We start from the raw sequence: 27,242 nt of genomic DNA on the forward strand, positions 1-27,242 counted from the left end.
CTACAAGAAAAGCAAAGCTTTCACATAAACTGTTCTTGAAGATTGATAAGCTGCAAGAGAAGCTAAGCTTTCACACGTAATGTTGATCTTTTTTACGCATGTTACTCTTTAAGATATATCACACAAATGTGCCAATAAAATTTTTAATAACGACATAAATGTCTGATCTTCTGTGCTCGAAATTCTTCTAAATGACTCGTCATCAAAGAGTTGATTTTTAAATGAGAGTCATTTAAGAAATTCATCATACATTCTCGCACATAGTTCATCTTGCATAAAAAGAAATTTACTTTGAATGTAACGCTTTTCAAACCAGCATTCACAATATTTTCCTGTGACCTGTTAGAAATAGGTTCGTTTCAGCAGTTGCCACAGCGTGCCAGATAACAGGCGTCACCGCGCTTGCGCAGCTACGATGGAATATCCTTTGTTATAGTATTGGTTCTTACCAGTCAAAAATTACAAAAATTTAACTGAAAACTAAAACAATGAATAATTCCTGGAATTCTAAAAAAATCCCGGGTTTTTCCCGGTTTTCTCCCAGATGAAAAATTCCCGGGTTTTTCCTGGACCTCCCGGGTCGTATACTCCCTGCAGTCACAGAGTGCACAAAATTTTATGAATGATTTCAAGTTGCAACTGTACAAGGTACAGGTTGTGGTACAGTTAAATGAAAGTGAGTACGAAATCATGAAAAGTAGATGACCATCTGTTGACTAAAATTAGGGACAATGAAGGCTTCTTAAATTTCCTAAGGATGAGTGATGAGGCACATTTTCACTTCAGTGTTTATGTCAACAAACAAAACTAATGTTAGGCCTACTGGTGCAAGGATAATCCTTGTGAACTCTGTCAACACCACTTACACATCCAGAAGGTCATAATGTGGTGCACTGTCCCTTCAGTGGGCACAATTGGCCCTTTCTTTTTGTGGAGGAAAATGGACGAGCAATCACAGTCACAGTCACATCTCAGTGGTATGTGCCAAGCTTGACATATTCCTTGCACATGAACTATAAAAGTTTCCTGCAAACGAACATTAGCTTCAGCAAGATGGTGCTACATCTCACTGTGCTAAAATTTCAATGGTGGTAGTGTGCGGAGTGTTTAGTAACCACATCATTTTGAGGAATGGGGACATTTTATGGCCACTCAGATCTCCTGATTTACTGGTCTGTGACTACTTTTTTCAGGTTTCCCAAAACACAGGGTATATGCTTGATGTCTACAAATGACTGCGGAATCGCAAGACCCATTAGTGCCGAAATCTGGAACATTCCTCTACAGATTTTTGAACATGCCACGATAATTTGTATTGCAGATCGTCTGAGTGTCATTGTAATAACTGTGGCCACCTATAAAATAATCATTTTCAAATATGAACAGTGCATGAAATGGCAGTACACAAGGGTTTCGTTATTGTCACTGAAAATGTTTTACAATATATTCCTCAGCCTGCTTCACTGTAGCTAAATTGGTCTGCTTTTTGCCACATCCTCTAGCTAATCTTAAGATCTGCATTTTTAAGTAAGGCACAACTTACGTTTCTACTTGCACTAGGGGTTCCATCACATTGTGAGGGAACTCTTGAACATCTTTCATTTCACCGTCCTGTAGGTGATCGTCAATGTTTTCAACATCAACTTCTTCATCCTCAGGATCCTAAAATAATAATAATAATAATAATAATAATAATAATAATAGTGCTGTGATGGCAACAAAAATTACATGGCAGAATACACACAGTTCCTTTTCAAATCCGCTTTTACAAAGTAGCACATGGCAAACTTCTTACCATCAGATGCACACAAGTTTTAAAAAACATACAATATTTCCAGATTGAAATTTTCACTCTGCTGTGGAATGTGCACTGATATGAAGCTTTTTGACACATTAAAACTGAGTGCTGGGCTGAGACTTGAGCTCAGAACCTTTGCCTTTCACAGGCAAGATCCCACCAACTAAGCTATCCAGGCACGACTCACAACACTTCCTCACAGCTTTACTTCTGCCGGCACCCCATCTTCTACCATCCAGGCTGTGGCTAAAACTTTCCTCCAGGACTGCTGGTCCCACAAGCTTCACAGGGAAACTTCTGTGAAGTTTGGAAGATGAGGCACTGGCAGAAGTAAATCTGTGAGGATGGATTGCGAGTCATGCTTGTTTAACACAACAGTGAGCACTGGCGCGTGAAAGGTAAAGTTCACGAGGTCGAGCCTTGGCCCAACATATAGTTTCAATCCGCCAGGCAGCTAACATATAAAATGTTTTCATTTATTGCCCTTCGGCTGTATCCATACAGCCAGTCCCAACATGCGTTATCTTAGAGTAATATTGAAAACACACAAACACAAACACAAACACACACACACACACACACACACACACACACACACACACACACACACACACACACAAAATTATGCTGAAACTTCCTGAAAAGTCAAAATTTTTTGACAGACCAGGACTTACGGCACTTGACTTTTGAGGCAATGCTCTTACTTAGTTTATGCTTGCACAGATCATTTGCACAAAGATACTTGACAGTCACTGAGCTGACAAAAGTCTCGAGATACTTTCTAATATCACGTGGGGCCTCCTTTCGCTCGGCACAGAGCAGGAACTTGATGTGGCACGGACTCAATAAGTCGTTGGATGTCCCTGCAGAAATATTGAGCCACGCTACCTCTACAGCTGTCCATAACTGCGAAGGTGTTGCCGGTGCCACATTTTGTGCACCAATTGTGTTATATCCTAGCCAGTAATGCCAACCGAGCCCGCTGCCAAAAAGGTTGGCAGCATCAAAGTCCGGACGCCGTCCGCATAAGCAGCGCCAGCGATACAGGAAATCGCCGCTAGTCTGCGCGCGCCACCGCTGGCTTCTGGCTTCTTAAGCGCTGGAGTCGCGAGCGCTAGCACAGTTCTGGATTCGCCGCTCAGTTGTATACTCGCCACCGAATTGTGTACCTGCTAGTCAGTTGTGTGTTCATCGCAGCAGAGTTGTTGTTTGTCGTCAGCCGACGCTGACCTAGCCGCCCCGACTCGAACTAGACAGATTTCTGTAGACCGTGTTCACCACTGTGTTCTGTATCGTCGTTAATAAAGATAAGTACCGACTTTCATTTAATCCGAGTGTTTGGGGTTTCATCTTTCTGTTCACTGTTCCAGCGGACCGGTCGGCCCGCTATTAAAAGTGTGGCGGTGACTTCGTAGGCCGTTTCTACAGCGAAGTGTTGTCGCTACGAAGGCCGCCACAAAAAATTGACCTCTCAATTATGCCCCACAAATATTAGATGCGATTCATGTTGGGCGATCTGGGTGGCCTGGTCATTCGCTCGAATCGTGCAGAATGTTCTTCAAACCAGTTGTAAACAGTTCTGCCTGATGACATGGCACATTGTCATGCATAAAAATTAAATACTGTCTGGAAACATAAAATCCATGAATGGCTGCAAATGGTTTTCAAGTAGCTGAACACAACCATTTCCAGCCAGAGGACCCTGTCTATTCCATGTACACACAGCCCACATCATTATAGAGTCATGACCAGCTGGCATAGTGTCTTGTTGGCAACTCGGTTCCACGGCTTCCTAGGGTCTGTGTCATACTCAAACCCTACCGTAAGCTCTTACCAACCGAAATCGGGATTCGTCTGACCGCGGCACAGTTTTCCGGTCATCCGGGGCCCAACCGGCACGGTCACGAGCCGAGGAGATGTGTTGAAGGCGATGTTGTGCTGTTTGCAAATTCACTCACACGGGTTGTCTGCTGACATATCACATTAAAGCCAAATTTCGCTGTACGTTCATCGTATGTCCCACATTGATTTTTGCACTTACTTCACACAGTGTTGCTTGTCTGTTAGCAGTGACAACTCTACGCAAACGCCACTGACCCTGATTATTAACTGAAGGCCGTCGGCCACTGCGTTGCCTGTGGTGAGACGTAATGCCTGAAATTTGGTATTGTCAGTACACTCTTGACACTGGATCTCGAAAGATTGAATTCCCTAATAATTTCCAAAATAGAATGTCTGAAGTGCCTAGCTCCAACTACTATTCCATGTTCAAAGTCTGTCAATTACCGTAATGTGATGATAATTATGTCAGAAACCTTTTCACATGAAACACCTGAGTAAACTGACAGCTCTGAAAAGGTCCTGCCCCTTTACACCTTGTGTGTGTGATTAATATTGCCATCTGTATATGAGCGTATCACTCTCACCTCAATGTACCATCTTAATATAAAGAGATACAAAATGAAATAGTCAAGTACTTCACAAATGCAGTCACATTATTACAGACAGGTTTAGATGACAAAAAACTTATACTTCGTGTACAATCATTGGCCGTATAGTAGTACCAGTATCTACTATTTAAGAAATATGTTTTTGTAGCTTTTTTAAATATATGGGTTTTATTATAGTTGTGTGTGTCAATTGTCACTCCTCAGTTGCAAAATTGATCATCAGTATCATCATAGTATAAAAAACTGCCTCTGCGACTAAGTAAAAAGTAAAAGGCTCTATGTTTGGCTTCCGTACAGATTTCGCTTCTTTTATTTTTCAAACAACTTCAGTGGAAATTCTGTGTATTTCTTTTCACACAAGTGCCACAATGGAGCAGTCTTATTTTTATATACAGTTCAGGATGTCCTATTCTTGACATTTGTGGAAATACGACTGCCATGTCTCGCAAAGCTTTTACATGGTATGTATCTAAAATGTTTCACAAATATAATTTTGGTTTTAATCAGTGTGTTTTAAAACATGAAGCAATGGAAAATCCAGGATCAACTACAATAAAACAAATTAGAATAGACTGCTATTCACCACACACAGGTGGCACTAAGCGGCAGATGGGCACATTCAAAAGTAGACTAAGCTATCGGACACTGATACACAGTGAGTAGCAACCTCTTGTACTTCATATTTTTGTTTTTCAACAGCTGTATTTACTCTGAATGTTTATTAGAGCAAATACACATGTTATGAAAGGAAAGTGTCCAGATCTGAGCAACAGTTCGGCACACATTGTGAGGTTTGTTACATAACTGTTTTAAGGAATAATGCCATCTTTGGTGTTATGACATACTGATATTGTATTCCTTACTCATTGTTGGCTTCTGGAATTTTTGAAGCTGAGCGTGTCTTTTCTCTGGCGGGGGCATTGTCTTGCAACTTAACGCCAACAATGACCGAGCACTAATGGCCAGTCAGTGTGCAGAGTGTCATCATTTGGGTTACGTAGAGAGCAGTTGGAACAGCATCAGCACAAATAGTATTAAGCACTTGCTAAAGAGTATAATTAAGAGTTGAAAGTGTTACGTCAGCATGTTTGTGAGATTCCGTATATTCACAGAAAGGCGTGCAGAATTTTTACTGAAAACTGTGAATGAAATGGTGCTGCAGTTGATGATTAGTCATTTCATTATTGGAATATACTGGGATTTAAACTGGCTATGTAAAAGATCAGTGATTACCTGTTTAATTAATGCAGAAATGAAACAAAGCATGGTTACTTCAGTATGAATGCTGACAAACTTAATGCTAACAGAAGAGTGGATGAATTTTGGAACTGTTAGGTAGTGTATTATAAGCCACAGGAACAATAAAACAAAGTAATACTGTTCTGCACTGTTATTATTTTAAAGCACTATTTTTCCATTTCATAAGTGAGAAACTAACCTTTGGAAAGTATAAAAAACATGTTTGTGTTAGGCACATGGTCAAGTTATTTAATAATGAAGAATCAAGTGCGTTCTCTCTGTAAAGCTCCCATACCCGAATCAAACAAACAAAAAAATAATAGCTTTCAGTCAATCAGGCTAAGCTATAATTGTGTGAATCTTTTTATTGTGCCTATAGCAACTCAGCATCTCCACTATATGGTGAGTAGCAACTTTACTTCTCTGGTATTGTTACATTCCATCCCGGATTTTGCATTGTTTGATTAAACAAAAAAAATAACTAAGATGGAACTTCACACAACGAGCAGCTCTGTACTGACTGCATGAAGCACAGTTTAAATTGCACAGAGCAAAGCCTCACTAGCTTGCTTCTGGGCAAATAAGATGTATGCATGCCTTTGTGCCCACAAGTGTATCAGTAATGTTAAAGTGAAGTGAAACTGTGAAAACAAATGGTGTATTTTATGTTACTAGTCCAGAGACAAACAGTATTTTCATTATCTGTGTCCACTTTCTCGCCCCTTCAGCACCTGTGTATCTTCCTCTTCTTCATGCCTCTTTCTCCATGCACAAATTTCAGTGAAGTCTAAATACTGCATATTTCAACATTGTGTATTCAGATTACTAACTTAGATGCAATTCGCTTTTGTACAAAAAGGTTCTGCAACTCATTCAGAAACTCAAAAATATACCATAAAGTATTCACGCTGACAAAAATCACAGAAATGACGTTGTGCAGTTTATTGTAGTTTTTAACTCAGTGTTTCAAGTATGCTCCAGTAGCTACTGTTTTATCAACTGGTAAACATAAACAACTCTTCTATCCTAACTACTCAAAACTTTAGGTTTAAAAATTACATCCGTAGCTTGTCATCTTACGACCTGTATCTTGTCATCTCTGAAGCATCTTACAGATCCTAGATATTGTATAAGATGTTTATTCATTACTGTTGTTACTTGCCCAGTCATTAAAATTGACCACGATTGCCGTTACATAATGTCTGCTAATGAAAAATTTTCGAATATTATAAGCACACGTTTCACTTCCTTTATCTTTTATATGCATTCTCAGAGGTTATTATTAAAAACAGATGTCTCATGTGGGTGTGTGTACTGTGTCATATGCCGAGTTGCCTGTACATTTCACTTGATTCGAGTAACAATCTAATTCAAATGCATCAAAATACATGGTTGGCAGGCAAAGGAATCATTACATACCTTCACTACCAGTTCCTCAGTAACCAAATCTTCTTCTTTGATGTAGATACAATTTGGAGGAACATACTCCTGCTCACAGCTACTACTGAAAAGTGCCAGGAACTCCTATTGAAAACAGAAATGGCTCAGTTAGTAAACGTATACTGGACATGGCATCACTTATTTACAAACATTGTGGAACTTTGTAAGAATGCAAAGGCTCACAGTAGTAACATTGAATGAAAAGTTAAAGAAAACCCACCCACACTGATCTGTACTTGCACACCATCAGCTATCACCACCCCGCACAGAAGTGCACTGTTTTACAAACATTGGTGCATCGTGGAAGAATGACATCAGATGCTGATGACTTGCCCGTGAGCTGAGCCACATACGCAAGGTCTTTAGCAACTGTAGCTATAATGTTCATCAAATAAATGAAGTGATTTTAAGCAAAAATCACAAAAGTCAAGCCACAAATGACGTTAACTGTCAGTGGACATCAATTTAAATCAATGGGAAAAGTTGAAAATTTGTGCTGAAGCGGGATTAAAAGCTGGTTCTCCCGCTTACTAGACAGATGACCTGACCACTGCGCAATCCGGACACATTTGCCATCACCACTGCATGGGCTACCCTAGCAGGATACCCATTGGACCCCAATTCTCAACTTATCCACACTCACTCACTGCTGATGTAATGTCCTTTGCCCACTATCCTGATCATTTGTGGCATTTTTGACAATTCGGACATGTCCCATAGAAAAGACACAATTTCTATCCCGCAGCCATTATGAATCAATCAAGACACAAAGGAATTAATAATATTAGCCGCCAGTTCTACGGATCGGAGCGTGGAATGTCAGGTCCCTTAATCGGGCAGGTAGGTTAGAAAATTTAAGAAGGGAAATGGATAGGTTAAAGTTAGATATAGTGGGAATTAGTGAAGTTCGGTGGCAGGAGGAACAAGGCTTCTGGTCAGGTGAATACAGGGTTATAAATACAAAATCAAATAGGGGTAATGCAGGAGTAGGTTTAATAATTAATAAAAAAAACAGGAGTGCGGGTAAGCTACTACAAACAGCATAGTGAACGTATTATTGTGGCCAAGATAGACACGAAGCCCATGCCTACTACAGTAGTACAAGTTTATATGCCAACTAGCTCTGCAGATGACGAAGAAATTGAAGAAATGTATGATGAGATAAAAGAAATTATTCAGGTAGGGAAGGGAGACGAAAATTTAATAGTCATGAGTGACTGGTATTCGACAGTAGGAAAAGGGAGACAAGCAAACATAGTAGGTGAATATGGACAGGGGGAAAGAAATGGAAGAGCAAGCCACCTGGTAGAATTTTGCACAGAGCATAAGTTAATCATAGTTAACACTTGGTTCAAGAATCATAAAAGAAGGTTGTATACATGGAAGAAGTCTGAAGATACTAGAAAGTATCATGTAGATTATATAATGGTAAGATAGAGATTTAGGAACCAGGTTTTAAATTGTAGGACATTTCCAGGGGCAGATGTGGACTCTGACCACAATCTATTGGTTACGAACTGTAGATTAAAACTGAAGAAACTGCAAAAAGGTGGGAATTTAGGGAGATGGGACCTAGATAAACTGACTAAACCTGAGGTTGTACAGAGTTTCAGGGAGAGCATAAGGGAACAATTGACAGGAATGGGGGAAAGAAATACAGTAGAAGAAGAATGGGTAGCTTTGAGGGATGAAGTAGTGAAGGCAGCAGAGGATCAAGTAGGTAAAAAGACAAGGGCTAGTAGAAATCCTTGGGTAACAGAAGAAATATTGAATTTAATTGATGAAAAGAGAAAATATAAAAATGCAGTAAATGAAGCAGGCAAAAAGGAATACAAACGTCTCAAAAATGAGACCGACAGGAAGTGCAAAATGGCTAAGCAGGGATGGCTAGAGGACAAATGTAAGGATGTAGAGGCTTATCTCACTAGGGGTAAGATAGATACTGCCTACAGGAAAATTAAAGAGACCTTTGGAGATAAGAGAACCACTTGTATGAACATCAAGAGCTCAGATGGAAACCCAGTTCTAAGCAAAGAAGGGAAAGCAGAAAGGTGGAAGGAGTATACAGAGGGTCTATACAAGGGCGATGTACTTGAGGACAATATTATGGAAATGGAAGAGGATGTAGATGAAGACGAAATGGGAGATACGATACTGCGTGAAGAGTTTGACAGAGCACTGAAAGACCTGAGTCGAAACAAGGCCCCCGGAGTAGACAACATTCCATTGGAACTACTGACGGCCTTGGGAGAGCCAGTCCTGACAAAACTCTACCATCTGGTGAGCAAGATGTATGAAACAGGCGAAATACCCTCACACTTCAAGAAGAATATAATAATTCCAATCCCAAAGAAAGCAGGTGTTGACAGATGTGAGAATTACCGAACAATCAGTTTAATAAGCCACAGCTGCAAAATACTAACACGAATTCTTTACAGACGAATGGAAAAACTAGTAGAAGCCGACCTCGGGGAAGATCAGTTTGGATTCCGTAGAAATACTGGAACACGTGAGGCAATACTGACCTTACGACTTATCTTAGAAGAAAGATTAAGGAAAGGCAAACCTCTGTTTCTAGCATTTGTAGATTTAGAGAAAGCTTTTGACAATGTTGACTGGAATACTCTCTTTCAAATTCTAAAGGTGGCAGGGGTAAAATACAGGGAGCGAAAGGCTATTTACAATTTGTACAGAAACCAGATGGCAGTTATAAGAGTCGAGGGACATGAAAGGGAAGCAGTGGGTGGGAAGGGAGTAAGACAGGGTTGTAGCCTCTCCCCAATGTTATTCAATCTGTATATTGAGCAAGCAGTAAAGGAAACAAAAGAAAAATTTGGAATAGGTATTAAAATCCATGGAGAAGAAATAAAAACCTTGAGGTTCACCAATGACATTGTAATTCTGTCAGAGACAGCAAAGGAATTGGAAGAGCAGTTGAACGTAATGGATGGTGTCTTGAAGGGAGGATATAAGATGAACATCAACAAAAGCAAAACGAGGATAATGGAATGTAGTCGAATTAAGTCGGGTGATGTTGAGGGTATTAGATTAGGAAATGAGACACTTAAAGTAGTAAAGGAGTTTTGCTATTTGGGGAGCAAAATAACTGATGATGGTAGAAGTAGAGAGGATATAAAATGTAGACTGGCAATGGCAAGGAAAGCGTTTCTGAAGAAGAGAAATTTGTTAACACCGAATATAGATTTAAGTGTCAGGAAGTCATTTCTGAAAGTATTTGTATGGAGTGTAGCCATGTATGGAAGTGAAACATGGATGGTAAATAGTTTGGACAAGAAGAGAATAGAAGCTTTCGAAATGTGGTGCTACAGAAGAATGCTGAAGATTAGATGGGTAGATCACATAACTAATGAGGAGGTACTGAATAGGATTGGGGAGAAGAGGAGTTTGTGGCACAACTTGACCAGAAGAAGGGATCGGTTGGTAGGTCATGTCCTGAGGCATCAAGGGATCACCAATTTAGTATTGGAGGGCAGCGTGGAGGGTAAAAATCGTAGGGGGAGACCAAGAGATGAATACACTAAGCAGATTCAGAAGGATGTAGGTTGCAGTAGGTACTGGGAGATGAAGAAGCTTGCACAGGATAGAGTAGCATGGAGAGCTGCATCAAACCAGTCTCAGGACTGAAGACCACAACAACAACAACAACAACAACAACAACAGTGGGCACTGATTTAAATCAAAGGGGAAAGTTGAAAATTTGTGTCAGGCCAGGATTCAAAGGCAAGTCTCCTGCTTACTAGATAGCTGTGCTGACCACTGCGCCATCCAGACACAGTGGTCATTGCAACTCCACATACTATGCTAGCACACTTCCTGCCTCACCCAAATTCTTCTCAACTTATCCACACACTACTGATGTAGTGCCCCTTCGCCATTATCCACAGTACTTGTGGCATTTTCCCAATTCCTGTAAGAGTGCAATAAGACCGCTGATGAGGAGCAGGAGAAAAAACTTGCTTTCTTGCTGTTCTGTGGCTCGTGTCAGACCAGAAAGCCACATGCTGAAAAGGCACAAGATCAGATCAATCTTCAGGCTTCCGACAAAAATCCGCCAGTTAAAAATGAAACAGGTCTCAGAACACCTTGGGTCTACAAGATACTTTGTGAATGTGGCCAGCCTTACGTCGGACAAACAGTATGCACTGTGGAGCAACACAGGAAGAAGCACAAGAGGTTTTATCACCTATGGTACCCAGAGAAATGGTCTTTAGTTGAGCACGGTTTAGAAAACTGACACCGGATAAAATATGACGACGCACACATTGTGGCTCACACTAATGGCTCCTGAGATTGTGTAATTAAGGAAGCCATGTACATAAATATCACTAACAACACCCTAACTAGAGGTGGTGGCCTGCAACTCAACACAGCACGGGATCCAGCGATCGCGCAATGGGCACATCAAGCGCCACATTTGGCAATGCCGCAAGCACCAGTCAGGTCACAGCTGGCAACTAGTGTATACGAGGGGTGTATCAGCAGTCCATTGGTGATTGTATCATTTCAAAATAGCCAAGAAGTGCTTGGCCGAAAGCTCATGTAATTTTAATCGCTTGATGTGGTTGGAAATCTGAGAATTTTTTATTCATTGTGGGAGTCCACTTATTAACCTACAGACTCTGTTGCATGTATATTTTAAATTACTGGGATGAGATAATGGAGCATGTATTACTGCATTTAAAAGTATTTATACAGCAATCAAGTTTGCTTTGTGCAGATGTATATACAACTGCTCATGGCCAATCATTCAACACGGACACAAGCAAAGAGTCACAAAAATAGTGCCTATTTTACCAGTTGAAAGAAAGGATTTGTCCTGGTTTAACGAATTATCATTGCCTCAAATGATTTAGAGAAACCATGCAAAACCTAACCAAGTATGATTGAAATGGGAAATAAATCTCTGTTCCTCCTAAGATAAGGGTATTTTAAACACGAAGATTTAGACAATTAAGATGAGAATACCCCTATCTCTATCAGAGAGAACACTGATAAAGATACAAAAATAGTAATTAGAAAGCATGACAAAATCTCTAGCTTTTGGAAAACTCAAAAGTTTCTTCATCACAATAAATATAGGAAACTGAAAACAGCAAAAGTAATAGAAGTACGGGATGGGTGAAAGGTACTTTGACAGACCTTGGTTTCAAAGGCAGCAATGCACTTTTCACATTGGGTACCTTCTTTGTCTGAGCAAAAAGGTAACCTTTTCAAAAAGAGAAAGAAGGTCAAAATAAAATGTGTTGCCTTCAGTCTGAAGACTGGTTTCGTGTAGATCTTCATGCTAGTCCATCTTACATCCAATTAAACCTGTTTACATAAGCCAAACCTAGGTCTCATCCTATAATTTTTATCCCTCACACTTCCCCCCTTTGGCATGTTAATTATTTCTTGATGTCTCAGGCGAAGTTCTATCACCTGATCCCTATCTATCAGTCAAGCTGTGTCATAAATTTCTTTTCTCTGATTCAGTACCACCTCATTAGTTACATCTGATCTACCTATCAGATTTCAAAAGCTTATATTCTATTCTTGTCTGCAGTGTTTAAAATCTATAATTTGTTTCTTCAGCTTCTATCATTATTGTAGAGAAAGTTGTGACTCATATGTCTCAAGGAAAATTTAATTATACAAGATCTACAGATCATCTATGTTTCACTTCTGTACATCTGCATCTACATCAATACTCAGCAACTTCACCTTACAGTGTTTGGCAGAGGATACTTCTAAAATCACTAACTCGCATGTTCCACTTGCGAATGGTGCGATAAAATCATGGTAGTTGGGAAGCCTCTGCATCGGCTCCAATTTCTCAAAATTTCTCATCGCAGCCATTCCGTGAGATGTATGTGGGAGGAACCAATCTGGTGTCTGTGTCATAGTGGCCCCTTATCAGTTAGATGACCCGTACAGTAGACAAGCAAAGTGGGCTACCGACCTCCCTTCAACAGCTCAGATCAAAACATCACGAGTGAATGTAAACATCAACAGACTTGCTGCATAAACACAGCACTACTTTGTGAAAAGCCATGTGACAGAGATCGATCAATTGGAACTAGTGTGACTAACTGTAGCACTCCGCAGAATCGGTGTTATAAGCAAGCCAGCAGAGTCAGACTGGCAATGTGGACCTACAACTAGGACAGTTCCGACCAATACCTATGTCAGTTCTAGCCCAGCAAACACTCGCCGCAGTCTTTCTGTAGAAAGCTGTACCTTGTTGGTCATAACGCCACTTTGTAATTGTGTAGTGTAGAATTTTGGTTATTATTTCTTTTCATTGTATAGTACTCTTATCTGGCTTTTGCCACCAGAAGAATTATTGTTTTTTGTTGTTCCTGAGATTGGAAATTAGTGCAAGCCAAGAAAGAGTTTTAACTAAATAAAGTGTGTTCAAACTTGATCATTAGTTCTTTCTGGCTGACTGCAGGACACTACAGTTATTGGCGATGAGGATAAAACTTTCATTTTAAGTCAAAATGGCTTTCTTAGAGGAATTTCTTCAGTCCTTGACGGAAATTCTACAGCAGATTCAGGCAGAACTCACAAGGTCGTAACGTTGCCCTCACTCCCCAGCGTTGCAAGATGTCGCTCAGAGAGTTAATTCCATCATGGGTAAATTGAATACTTTTCATGTGGCTCCACCAACGTTTCCGGCTTTTGATAGGTCTGTCAAACCATGGTCAAATTATGCCGAACGGTTGGAACAACATTTACTGGCATGTGGGATCCAAGACAAAAATCGAAGTCGGGCTTTTCTTTTAGCAACAGTCAGTCCACAGGTGTATCATTTAATTCAACAACTGAACCCTGAGCAGTCACCTCGAGATCTCTCGTTTTTATCCTTAATAAGGGCTGCCTTTTTGAGTACTCACAAATACATGTCATCTCCGCCCATAAGACTTTCTTTTCTTGTTGAAAGTCCCCAGGTCAGACATATCAGGCATGGATTGCAATGCTCCACGGTCTCTCCCGCAATTGCAAATTCTGGTGTGCCTGCAAGCAGTCTTATGCCTCATCGTTGATTCGCGATATGGTGGTGTTTCACACACCAGATGAGGGTCTTCAGGCTGATATTTTGAATTTACAGGATCTGTCCCTCAACACCTGTCTGCCGATCATTTGTGCATTTGAACAGTCTCACTGGCTACAACGCCGCATCTCGATACGGCTGTTTTCACAGCTCGCCAGATGCCTAGCGCCGAGTGGGAGTCTCGTCTGTCCATTGGTACAACACGTGACAAAGTCTTTCGCACATTTTCCTTCATGTCCGGACTGTTTCCAGAATCACCAACGGCGAGCAAGATGCATGGCTTGCAGCCAAGCAGGCCATATCACCATTGTGTGTCAGGCTTTGCAGAAACATTGTGTAGATGCCGCACTTCCTGCAGACGCACAGGTTAGTCCCGAATCGTCACTACAGGACCTGGAAGCCTCACATTCCATTGGTGAACAAGTATTCTCCATCATTTCCCAGTCGGGAGCCTGTTTTCTCCTTACCTTGGAGGTCTTGTATATCCCTACGGTCTTCCAAACTGACATGACATCTTCCGTTTCTATTGTGCATGGTGCCACATAAACAATGCTTGGGCTCGCCAGCTTTGTCTCCATACACTCGCACCTTGCATAGTTTCAGCAATCACCATATACCAGCCGACAGTGTTTTTTCAACACAAATCTCCTACAATGGCCGATCCTTCACCACTGAGTTTTTGGTGGTTGGCTCCCCCAGCACTACTAACCTTCTGGACGTTTTTGATCATCTGAGTTTGTCAGTGCAGGAAGAGATACAGGCAGTTTTGATCCATTCCTTGGATACCAATCTCACCCCGTTGCTCAGCAACTATGAAACGTTGTTCTCATCCCCCATGCCAGGAGTGAAGGGTTTCACTGCACATGTTCAGCTTCTTCCCTCTGCTATCCCTTGTTTTTTTAAGGTCCACCTGGTCCCCTTTGCACTCCGAGACAGGCTCCAGGTGGAACTGCACCACTTACAAGATGAAGGCATTCTTTCTCCCATCACGCACAGTCACTGGGCGGTGCCTATCATGTTAGTCGAGAAGCCGAACGGTACTCTACGCATCTGTGGCGATTTTAAGGTCGTGGTAAATTCTCAGTCCGCCATCAATGCCTATCGTATCCCATCAGTGGATGACATACTCACATGTGTTGCATGCTCAACCATTTTCGCCAAAATTTATTTGTGCGATGCTTATTTACAGCTGACATTGGACGAGGAATCGCAGCAGATCCTAGTCAACACACCGCATGGCCTTTTCTGGTACAACCACCTCCCATTTGGCACTGCCATTTTCCAGCATTATTTTGAACATCTCACAAGTCAGGTGCTCGGTGCGGCAAATTATCTGGACGAGGTCATCGTCGGTGGATCATCCACAGTGGACCTCGCGGACAAGCTGCATAGGCTGTTTCAAGTTTTTTCCAAGCCTAACCTGCATTGCTGGAAAGAAAAGTATGACTTTTTTGCACGCAAGGTCAGTTATCTCGGGTTCACGATTGATGCCCGTGGCCCACACACCTTTAAGGAGTATGTCGAGGTGATTGAAAACCTGCCTCCTCCCACAAATGTGAAGCAACTGCAATCCGTCCTACATCAAATTAACTATCATCAGTATTTTATATCCTAGCCCGCCGAGATTTCCGCACCCCTGCCTGGGCTGTTGTGCAAGGGTGTGCATTGGGTTTGGAATGCAGTGTGTGAGTAGGTCTCAAGTCGGCTCTCTCCTGACCGCCTCGTCTGGCTGCTTACGACCCTTCCCTGCCCCTCATCGTCACTGCCAATGCATCATCAGACTACGGCCTGGGTGCAGTCCTCTTGCAAGTAGTAACTGGCACTGAGAGGCCGGCAGCTTTCGCATCCAAAAAATTGACTGACATTCAAACCAAATATAGTCAAATTGAAAAGGAAGCTTTGGCACTGGTTTTCGCCCTAACGAAATTCTACGATTTTGCTTATGGTCATCATTTCACTCTGCATACTGACCACAAACCTTTGGTTTCTTTGTTTCACCCAGGTGCCGCAGTGCCCACCCGGATAGTGTACTGCCTTCAGCGTTGGGCAGTCGTCCTGGCAACGTTCTACTTCGATATTGTCTACTGCACCTCTGAAAGGCACCCAAATGCCGATTTCCTTTCCCAGCTGCCCGCCAGAGTGGACTGTGAGTTTGACACCTCCCCCTTGGTTTGTTTCCATGTGGAACAAGATGTGGACGCAGCTTTGGATGCACTTCCGTTTGATGCCTATGCAGTCCAGGGGGCCACTGCTCAGGATCCGATACTGCAAGCTCTCTGCTACAAAACCGCTGCAGGTTGGCTGAACAGCCTTTGTAACATCTGCAATGCAGAAGTCCAGCATTTTTGGGATCATCGGCACAGTCTCTTCTTCTGCAGCCGCGTCATTCTTTTGCATAGTGAATCAGATGTTCCCTGGGTGGTCATACCACATGCATTGCACCACTGTGTCCTCAACCTCCTCCTTGCTGGCTACTGGGGAATCATCTTCACCAAACAGCTGTCCTGCTTACACCTTTATTGGCATGGATAGGATAAACACATTGCCTCCCTCATGTCGGCCTGCACCATACGCCAAAAACATCAGGCAGCACCCGAGCGCCAGTATTTTTCGTGGCCAGATGCAACTGCACCGTGAGAACGTCTCCCCTTGGATTTCACAGGACCGTTTCATGGATCCCAGTGACTCATCCTGATGATCGATTCTGGGTCAGGATAGCCTTACATATCCCGCATGATCAACACCACTTCTGCTGAGACTATCAGAATTCTACGGCACCTCTTTGCTATCGAGGACCTCCCCAAAATGATAATTACGGATAACGGTTCACAATTTCCTTCAACTGAGTTTAAGCAATTCTGTGCTGCCAATGGGATTTCCCTCGTCCACATCAACCCATTTCACACTGCATCAAACAGCCGGGCTGAACATTTTGTGCGGACATTCAAGACTCAACTTGATAAGCTGCTGAGCCATCACCTGCTGGAGGAGGCTGTACTTCTTTTTTTGGCTACATACCACGCCACCCCGCATGCCGGTAAAAGTCCAGTGGAGATACTTAACAGTCAACCATTCCACTCTCCCTTAACTGTTATTGTTCCCGAGACATCTCACCCTCCCGCCCATACTCCGGTGCACTCCTTCTGCGTCGAGCAGGAGGTCTGGGCGTGGATTTTCTGTCATCCGTGGGCACGCTAGGCCCCTTCCGCCGTCACCAAGATCTGCGGCCAGGCGATGACATCTTTCTGGGGGGCCGACGGTTCCACCGCCAACCAGCACCTCAACCAGCTCAGCCCCTGTCTGGTAGACCACGACTCTCTGGGGAGCTGCCGGTGCCTGTCAACTGCCGCCCCTTGACAGAACCTCCCCTTCTGCCCCCGCCTCAGCCACTCTCAGCTACCCATGCTGTGTCGCCATCTTCAGTCCCTGATGGCCACGAACCTACGGACGTCAATTGGGACGCCCCCGCTCCTACGGACATTTGTATACACAGCAGTGAACTCTTTTTCCAGGGGAAGGGCCTGCACAACAGACAAGCAAGGTGGGCTGCCGACCTCCCTTCAAGAGCTCAGATCAAAACATCGCCAGTGAATGTAAACATCAACAGACTTTTCGCATAAACATGGCACTGCTTCGTGTAAAGCCATGTGACGGAGATCCACTAAAATGTAAATATGTGCAGCACTCTGCAGATTCGGTGTTATAAGCACACCAGCAGAGCCAGACCGGCAGCGTGCACCTACAGCTAGGACAGTTCCGAGCAATACCTACACCGGCTCTACTCTGCAGACACTCTCCATAGTCTTTCTGTAGAAAGTTTTATCTTGTTGCGCATAATGACACTTTGTAATTGTGTAGCGTAGTATTTTGGGTATTATTTCCTTCCGTTGTCCTGTACAAGAATTATTGTGTTTCTTGTTGTTCTTGAGTCTGGAAATTAGTGCACACCAAGAAGGAGTCTTAGTTAAATAAAGTGTGTTCAAACTTGATCATTAGTTCTCTCCTGCTGATCACAGGACACTACAATCTGACTATTCACGGACAGTGCTCTCTCGAAATTTCAATAGTAAACCTCTCTGTGATGCATAACTCCTCTCTTGTAATGTCTGGCAATGGAGTTTGTTAAGCATCTCTGTAATCCTCTTGCACCGACACAATGATCCCGTGACAAAATGCACGATTATTTGTCGTATCTTCTCTATTTCTTCTATAAGCCCTATTTGGTAAGGATCCCAGACTGATGAACTATACTCAAGAATTGGTCAAACAAACTCATTGTAAGCCACTTCTCTCATGGATGAATTACATTTCCTTAAGATTCTTCCTGTGAATCTCAGTCTGGCCTCTGCTTTTCCTGCCCTTTGTTATATGGGGTCACTCCATTTAAGGTTGCTCTGGACAGTTATTCCCAGATATTTTATGGTGTCTACTGTTTCCAGAAATTTGTCATCAGTAGTGTAATAGTACAGCAGTGGATTTCTGTTCCCATGTATGTGCAGTACATTCCATTTACTGATGTTCAAGGTTCAACTGTCAGTACCTGCACCATTCATCAATCCTCTGTAGGTGATTCTGCAAAGTGATACTATCTTCCGGCATTGCTACTTTCTTATAGACAACTGCATCATTTGCAAACTGTCTTACAGAGCTACCGATGCTTTCTACTAGATTATTTACATACAACGTAAACAGTAACGCACCTACCAAGGTCCTACAATATTCACAAAAAGACTTCCTAACATTTAAATTTATATTCAAAGTTATCAAATTTCTCTTTTACCGAAAAACTTTCCTTGCTATTATCAGTCTGCATTTTACACCTATATTTTAAAACCATTTCAGCTTTTCTAGCTGAAATTTATTTCATGTGAATATTTTACTGGCAGAAGCTGACTTTGAGCAAGGACAGTTCGGATTCCAGAGAAATATAGGGACCATGTAAGGTAATAGTGACACTATGAATATTACCTTAGAAGATTTAATGAAGAAAGGCAAACTTATGTTTATAGCATCTGCATATTTATAGCTGAAAATTTTGGAGAACGTAGTGATTAAATACATGGAGTGAAAGATTATCCACTGCCTGTAGAAAAACTAGACTGCAATTATAAGAGTTGTAGGACACAGAAGGGAAGCAGCAGTTGAGAAGCGAGTCAGACAGGGTTCTACCCTATCCCTTATGTTATTCAATCTTCACACCAAGCAATCTGTAAAGGGAACCAACAAAAACTAAAGTTCTGCAAAATGAAATACTACTTTGATGTTTGCCGATAACACTGTCATTTAGTAAGACAAGGCAAATGACATGCAAGAGCAGTTAAATGAAATGGATATTGTCTTGAAAAGAAAAATAAAACAAACAAAACTAGGAAAAAGGAGATATTAAAAGTATTCAATGAATTTTACTATGTGGGCAGCTAAGTACCTGATAATGGCTGGAGTAGAGAGGATATGAAATACAGACTGGCAAATAGCAACAAAACTGTTTCTGAAACAGAGAAATTTACAAACGCTGAAAATAAATTTAAATGTTAGGGAGTCTTTTCTGAACGCATTTATCTGCAGCTTAGCTTTGTATGTAAGAGTGGAAGACCAAGAAGAAAGTGCTCAGATTAAAAAGGGTGTAAGACAAGGATGTAGTCTTTTGCCCCTACTGTTCAGTCTATACATCAAAGAAGCAATGATAGAAATAAAAGAAAGGTTCAAGAGTAGAATTAAAATACTGGGTGAAAGGATATCGGTGTTAAGATTTACTGATGGTATTGATATCCTCAGTGAAAGTGAACAAGAATTACTAGATCTGCTGAAGGGAATGTACAGACTAATATGTACAGAACCTGGATTGAGAGTAAATCAAAGAAAGACGCAAGTAATGAGAAGAAAGAGAAATGAGAACAGCAAGAAATTTAACATCAGAATTGGTGGCCACAAAATAGATGAAGTTAAGAAATTCTGCTACCTAGGCAGCAAAATAACCAATGACAGACAGAGCAAGTAGAACATCAAAAACAGACTAGTACTGGCAAAAAGAGCATTCCTGGCCAAGAGAAGTCTACTAGTATCAAGTACAGGCCTTAATTTGAGGAAGAAATTTCTAGGAATGTACTTTTGGAGCACAGCATTGTATGATAGTGAAACATGGGCTGTGGGGAAAATGGAACAGAAGAGAACTGAAGCATTTGAGATGTGGTCCTACAGAGGAATGTTGAAAATCAGGTGGACTGATAAACAAGGGAATGATGCGATTGTCCACAGAATTGGCAAGGAAAGGAATGTATGGGGAAGAAGAGACAGGAATGTAGGTCATCTTTTAAGACATCACGGAATAACTAGAGGTTAAAAACTGTAGAGGAAGACAGATTGGAATAAATGCAGCAAATAACTGAAGACACAGGTCAGAAGTGATAACTCTGACATGCAGAGGTAGGCACAGAAGATGAATTCGTGGTGGGCTATGTCAAACCAGTCAGAAGATATACGTACACAAACAGCTGGGGAGTATAATTAATAAAGATGGAACATGTGAAGATGGCCTAAAAACCAGACTGAGCTCAAGGAGAGCAACATCAGAAACTGAACGCTCCCTAGTGGTCTGCAAAAATGGGATTAAAAACAGTATTTAATACATGTAAAGCCACTACTGAGTCAATTATCATCTGTAGTTCAGGATGTTGGACAATTATAGAGGAGAAGCACAAGAAGACTGAAGCTGTAGAAATGAATTTTGCAAGACAAGCATTGATGATCCCTCATTTGGACTGTAAAACTAATGAAGGTGTACAGGAAGTCAAATAATGGCAACTCCACATTGGAATAATGTAAGGAAAAGAAAAACTTCTTATCATAAAAATGACATGTTAAGTTGCATGCAGGCACAAAATTAATTTTTGGCCCCAGCGTTCAACAGAAAAAGAAAGAGAAAAACACACACACACACACACACACACACACACACACACACACACACACATAAGCAAGCACTCCTCATGCACACATGACTGCCATTTCTCTGACAGCTTGGTCCAGAATGCAGTTATCACATGGAATACGAGCAACAGTCTGGAGGGGTCGGGGGAATGGTTAGCAGTGTATGCGTGAGGGGAGAGATGAGCACTGTGTGGTGGAGTGTGCATGGACCAGACTGCAAGCAGGCGCAGCATCGGGAGGCTGTGGGGCAAGAAGGTAGGAGAAGAGGAGAGGAATGGGAAATGATGGCAATGGCAGAGGGTGACAAAAAAAATGGTGGGAGATGAGGATAGCAAAAGTTGAGGACAGAGGGGATGGAAAATGCTGGTTTGAGGATGTGGGGACAGTACATTACCATAGATTGAGGTCAGGATAATTTTGGGAGCAAAGAAAGTGTTGGGAGGATAACTCCCATCTGCACAGTGAAGAAGCCATTGAAATCAAGCATGTTATGTTCAGCTGCATGTTGTGTCACTGGGTGGTCTATCTTGCTCTTGGTCATTGTTTGGTGGTGGCCATTCATCCTGGTGGACAGCTGGTTGGTAGTCAATACAGCTTTGTATATTGCGATATCTACCCATCAGATGTCCACCAAGATGAATGGCCACTGCCAAATTGTGGCCAAGAGCAAGGCAGACCACTCACTGGCACAGTATGCAGCTGAACATAAGAACCATAACTTCAATGGCAGCTTCACAATGTGAACCAGCTGGACTCTCTCCACCACCAGCTTTTCTGAAGTTCACCAACGATAGTTATCCCTCCAACAAGTTCTCCGCTCTCGAAATTATCTGGCCTCAACCTACGGTAACGTACTGTTCCCACACTCTCTGCCAAACAGTTTCCACCCCCTCTGTCCTGTCACCTCCTCCCCACTCTTGCTCCCACCCTATTTTTGTGCTGCTCTCTGCCAACGCACCCGCCCACCTTTTCCTGCTCCTCTCCTTTTTTCCCTTCACGCCCCCCTCCCCTCCTCCAGACTTCTTCCCCCCTGCCCCACAGCCTCTGAAGCTGCACCTTTTGGCAGTCTAGCCCCTGCACACTGTAGTAAATTGATTATTCCTTGCTACTGTAGTGTTATCTTGAAGCTGTGAGAAAGGAGGACAGGCGTTCCAAAGCGCGGATCCAGAGACGATGCTGAGGGCAGACGAAACTAGGAGAGATATTGTTGCATGGTGGAATTAACATGTAACTTCACATGTTGTCTAGATGCTTTAGTAGGTTGTCACCATAGAACTTTGTAACCAACAGGCACGTACTAGCGTATACAGCCAGCTTGATACCAGCCCTGAGAACAGCAGCGTCAATAGGCTCACAAGGGTTAGAAAGAGAGTGAAAACGCCAAAAACTGTTGACCTAGCAGTCCCTACTTTGGGGAGCCCAAGGGGTGGGGCAAAATGACGTATAACAATAATGTTGCAAGTCTAATTTGGCAGAGCAGTTACATTTAGCTTTCAGGTGAACAATGTTGATACCAAATACGGATTTAGTGCAACTGCATTAACATCCCTGCCTTAGGAGCAGTAGAGGGGACCTAACTAAACCGTGATTGGCAGGCGCCTGCAAGAGACCTGCGGGATTGACTGGGTGGCTTTAAGTGGGAGAAACAGTGCCCCACACGACTCTTTAAAATCCCTATATTCCGCATTTTGGCAGAGTTCTCAGTTAGATGAAGTTGTTGTTGTCGATGTTGTTGTTGTGGTCTTGGTTGTGGTCTTCAGTCCTGAGACTGGTTTGATGCAGCTCTCCATGCTACTCTATCCTGTGCAAGCTTCTTCATCTCCCAGTACCTACCGCAACCCACATCCTTCTGAATCTGCTTAGAGTATTCACCTCTTGGTCTCCCTCTACGATTTTTACCCTCCAAGCTGCCCTCCAATACTAAACTGATGATCCCTTGATGCCTCAGAACATGTCCTACCAACCGATCCCTTCTTCTAGTCAAGTTGTGCCACAAACTCCTCTTCTCTCCAATCCCATTCAATACCTCCTCATTAGTTATGTGATCTACCCATCTAATCTTCAGCATTCTTCTGTAGCACCACATTTCGAAAGCCTCTGTTCTCTTCTTGTCCAAACTATTTATCGTCCACGTTTCATTTCCATACATGGCTACACTCCATACAAATACTTTCAGAAACAACTTCCTGACACTTAAACTCGATGTTAACAAAATTCTCTTCTTCAGAAAGGCTTTCCTTGCCGTTGCCAGTCTACATTTTATATCCTCTCCACTTTGACCATCATCAGTTATTTTGCTCCCCAAACAGCTAAACTCCTTTACTACTTTAAGTGTCTCATTTCCTAATCTAATTCCCTCAGCATCACCTGACTTAATTCGACTACATTCCATTATCCTCGTTTTGCTTTTGTTGATGTTCATCTTATATCCACCTTTCAAGACACTACCCATTCCATTCAACTGCTCTTCCAAGTCCTTTGCTGTCTGGCAGAATTACAATGTCATCGGCGAATCTCTAAGTTTTTATTTCTTCTCCATGGATTTTAATACCTACTACGAATTTTTCTTTTGTTTCCTTTACTGCTTGCTCAATATACAGATTGAGTAACACCGGGGAGAGTCTACAACCCTGTCTCACTCCCTTCCCAACCACTGCTTCCCTTTCATTCCCCTCGACTCTTACAACTGCCATCTGGTTTCTGTACAAATTGTAAATAGCCTTTCGCTCCCTGTATTTTACCCTGCCACCTTCAGAATTTGAAAGAGAGTATTCCAGTCAACATTGTCAAAATCTTTCTCTAAGTCTACAAATGCTAGAAACGTAGGTTTGCCTTTCCTTAATCTATTTTCTAAGATAAGTCGTAGGGTCAGTATTGCCTCACGTTATCCAATATTTCTACCGAATCTAAACTGATCTTCCATTCGTCAGTAAAGAATTCACGTTATTATTTTGCAGCCGTGTGTGTTAAACTGATAGTTCGTTAATTTTCACATCTGTCAACACCTGCTTTCTTTGGGATTGGAATTATTATATTCTTCTTGAAGTCTGAGGGTATTTCGCTGTCTCATACATCTTGCTCACCAGATGGTAGAGTTTTGTCGGGACTGGCCCTCCCAAGGCTGTCAGTAGTTCTAATGGAATGTTGTCTACTCCCGGGTCCTTGTTTCGACTCAGGTCTTTCAGTGGTCTATCAAACTCTTCACGTAGTATCATATCTCCCATTTCATCTTCATCTACATCCTCTTCCCTTTCTGTAACACTGCCCTCAATTACATAGTCCTTGTATAGACCCTCTATATACTCCTTCCACCTTTCTACTTTGCCTTCTTTGCTTAGAACTGGATTTCCATCTGAGCTCTTGATATTCATACAAGTGGTTCTCTTTTCTCCAAAGGTCTCTTGAATTTTCCTGTAGGCAGTATCTATCTTACCTCTAGTGAGATAAGCCTCTACATCCTTACATTTGTCCTCTAGCCATCCCTGCTTAGCCATTTTGCACTTCCTATTGATCTCATTTTTGAGATGTTTGTATTCTTTTTTGCCTGCTTCATTTACTGCATTTTTATATTTTGTCCTTTCATCAATTAAATTCAATATTTCTTCTGTTACCCAAGTATTTCTACTGGCCCTCATCTTTTTACCTACTTGATCCTCTGCTGCCTTCACTACTTAGTCCCTCAAAGCTAGCCATTCTTCTTCTACTGTACTTCTTTCCCCCATTCCTGTCAATTGTTCCCTTAAGCTCTCCGTGAAACTCTGAACAACCTCTGGTTTAGTCAGTTTATCCAGGTCCCATCTCCTTAAATTCCCACCGTTTTGCAGTTTCTTCAGTTTTAGTCTACAGTTCATAACCAATAGATTGTGGTCAGCGTCCACATCTGCCCCTGGAAATGTCTTACAATTTAAAACCTGGTTCCTAAATCTCTGTCTTACCATTATATAATCTATCTGAAACCAATCAGTATCTCCAGGCTTCTTCCATGTATACAACCTTCTTTTATGGTTCTTGAACCACGTGTTAGCTATGATTAAGTTGTGCTCTGTGCAAAATTCTATCAGGCGGATTCCTCTTTCATTTCTTACCCCGAATCCATATTAGACGATCTGGGCGCCAAATCCACGTCCGTCGACTGCAGCCTCGATCCAGCTCCGAATAAGTCTGCTCTCTCTCTCTTGGAGTGCCTCAGTGAACAGTGTCACATTCAGTATGTTTTGTTTTGCAACTAAGTTGTTGCCTTAAGATGCTGCTAGTGTTTGCTACTGTGGTTAGGATCCACTCCTGGGACTTCTGCACTGGCTTCTGTTGTAACAGTGTTATTCATGCTTTTTCTAACCCTAGAAATAGCCCCCAGTGTATTAGTTAGTCCTGTCTGGAATAAACAACTATTTCAAAACCCTGTTTGTCCAAGAGTCTCCATAACGAGTTCCCTACCGAGTCTCACCACCTGCATTTCTAGTAAATGCCTGTACCAGTGATGGCTCAGATAGAAGGAAACAATCGAATGCCTTCACTGTGAATTGTCCTTCTGCCTTCTGCTCTGTACCACTCGGGAGTGCAGACTGACCAGTAACCCCCTTTTTTTCCCCTCTCCCACCTATGTCAGGACATGACAACACACTGCCAGATAGGGCTTCTCTCTCCCCGCCCCGTACCACTGCTATCCCTTCCCCCTCTCCACAGCCTCCAGACTGCTGCTTGCATTCCAAGCAACACATTCTGGTCCGAGCTGCCAGAGAGATGGCAGTTATGTGTGTGTGAGATGTGCTTGCTTGTGTGAATGTATGTGTGTGTGTGTGTGTGTGTGTGTGTGTGTGTGTGTGTGTGTGTGTGTGTGTGTGTGTGTGTGTGTGTGTCTTTTTTTTTTTTTTCTCTCTCTCTTTCTTTTTCTGATGAAGGCTGGGGCCGAAAGCTAATTTGTGTCTTTTAACTGTTCCTGTTTGCAACTTAAGATGTCATCTTTATGGTAAGTAGCAATCTTTCTTTTCCTTACAATGTACGGGAAGTAGCACACAAGAAAGATAACATATGGTAGAAATAGAATGCAGACATTTTTGGCTTGGGCACTTAATGACAATGGCACAAGAAAGAATACCCAAAAATATGTTTCAATGTAGACTTACAAATGAAAGGCACAGGGCAAGACTGTGACTTACATGGATTCAAGGGACAGAAATTTGACCACTGAAGGCACACAAAACATGTTAATATGGAAGGTGAGGTGCAGAAAGTGGCAGGAGCTTAAGGAACACCACCACAGATCTTTGTATCACAACTTGACTAAGATAGATTCGTTGATAGGCCAAACCTGAAGCATCAAGGAATTGTCAATTTCGTACTAGGGTGGAGTGTGGAGGATAAAGAGCGTAGAACAAAAATAAAACTTTACTACAGAAAGCAGCAGGTTCAAAGGAATGTATGGTGCAGTAGTTATGCAGAGATGAAGAGGCTTGCATAGGACAGAGTAGCATGGAGAGCAGCATAAAACCAGCCTTCAAGCCAAAGGCTGCAGCAACAACAACAAAACGAGTATTATGGAGTAAAAACTCCATTTTATGGGGATTGAAACGTGTAAACTCTAAAGATATAACTATCTCTGAAATACATACAAGTAAATAGAAACACACACTTGATGGAGTTTCGTTCATAAGATCTATAATAAAAGATAATTTTATTTCTGTTTGTTGAAAACAGCTCTAAGCTGATCTGGCAGCTATTTCCGTTTCCAGTCCATAGGCCAGTATAGGTAGCAGGCACATTTAGTAGGTAGGCTGATGCAGGAATGGTGTGTAAGTGTTCTACCTCCAGGTCTCCAATGTAGATTTGGAAACCTTTTGTAATGTACTGCCAATTTCAGTATACTAGATCTACATACACAATCTGCAAACCATTGCGGAGCACATGGTGAATGGTACTTAGCACAGTACAGCTTATTAGGATTTCTTCCTGTACCAACTGTGTATGAAACAGTGGAAAAAGGACAGCTTAGATGTCTCTGTGTACACTTTACGATCCTTGCGAATGTGATATGTAGAGAGCTGAAGAAGATCTCTAAATTTTCTGTGTAGTATTGATTCTTGAGATTTTGTTAAGTATGATTTCATGGGATTACCGGAGTCTCTCTACCAGTATAGATGTTACAGCATTTTCATGATACTTTCCCACGAATGGAACAAACTTGTGACCTAACTTTGTATACATTCAGTGTCCCCCTTTAATGCTTTCTGATCTCAGTTACACACACTGGAGCAGTTTTCTAACATGGGACACACAAGTGATTTCTTCACATTCCCCTTTGTAGACTGACTGGTTTTTATCAGCTAATGAACCACCT

At 42.1% G+C, this 27,242-nt stretch overlaps 1 protein-coding gene across 2 annotated transcripts in view; it reads right to left on the minus strand.

The window, feature by feature from the left end:
• The window catches only part of LOC126209775 (gastrula zinc finger protein XlCGF57.1-like), a 107,007-nt gene that overhangs the window by 64,896 nt on the left and 14,869 nt on the right, over nt 1-27,242 (minus strand). For both annotated transcript variants that reach the window (XM_049938902.1, XM_049938901.1), the window contains exons 3-4: nt 6,907-7,011; nt 1,544-1,662 (exon numbers count right to left, since the gene is read on the minus strand). In XM_049938902.1, the coding sequence (XP_049794859.1) occupies nt 1,544-1,662; nt 6,907-7,011 (224 nt within the window). The remainder of the gene's footprint in view (nt 1-1,543; nt 1,663-6,906; nt 7,012-27,242) is intronic.

Source organism: Schistocerca nitens, chromosome 10 (assembly GCF_023898315.1).
Source record: "Schistocerca nitens isolate TAMUIC-IGC-003100 chromosome 10, iqSchNite1.1, whole genome shotgun sequence".
Lineage (NCBI taxonomy): Eukaryota > Metazoa > Arthropoda > Insecta > Orthoptera > Acrididae > Schistocerca > Schistocerca nitens.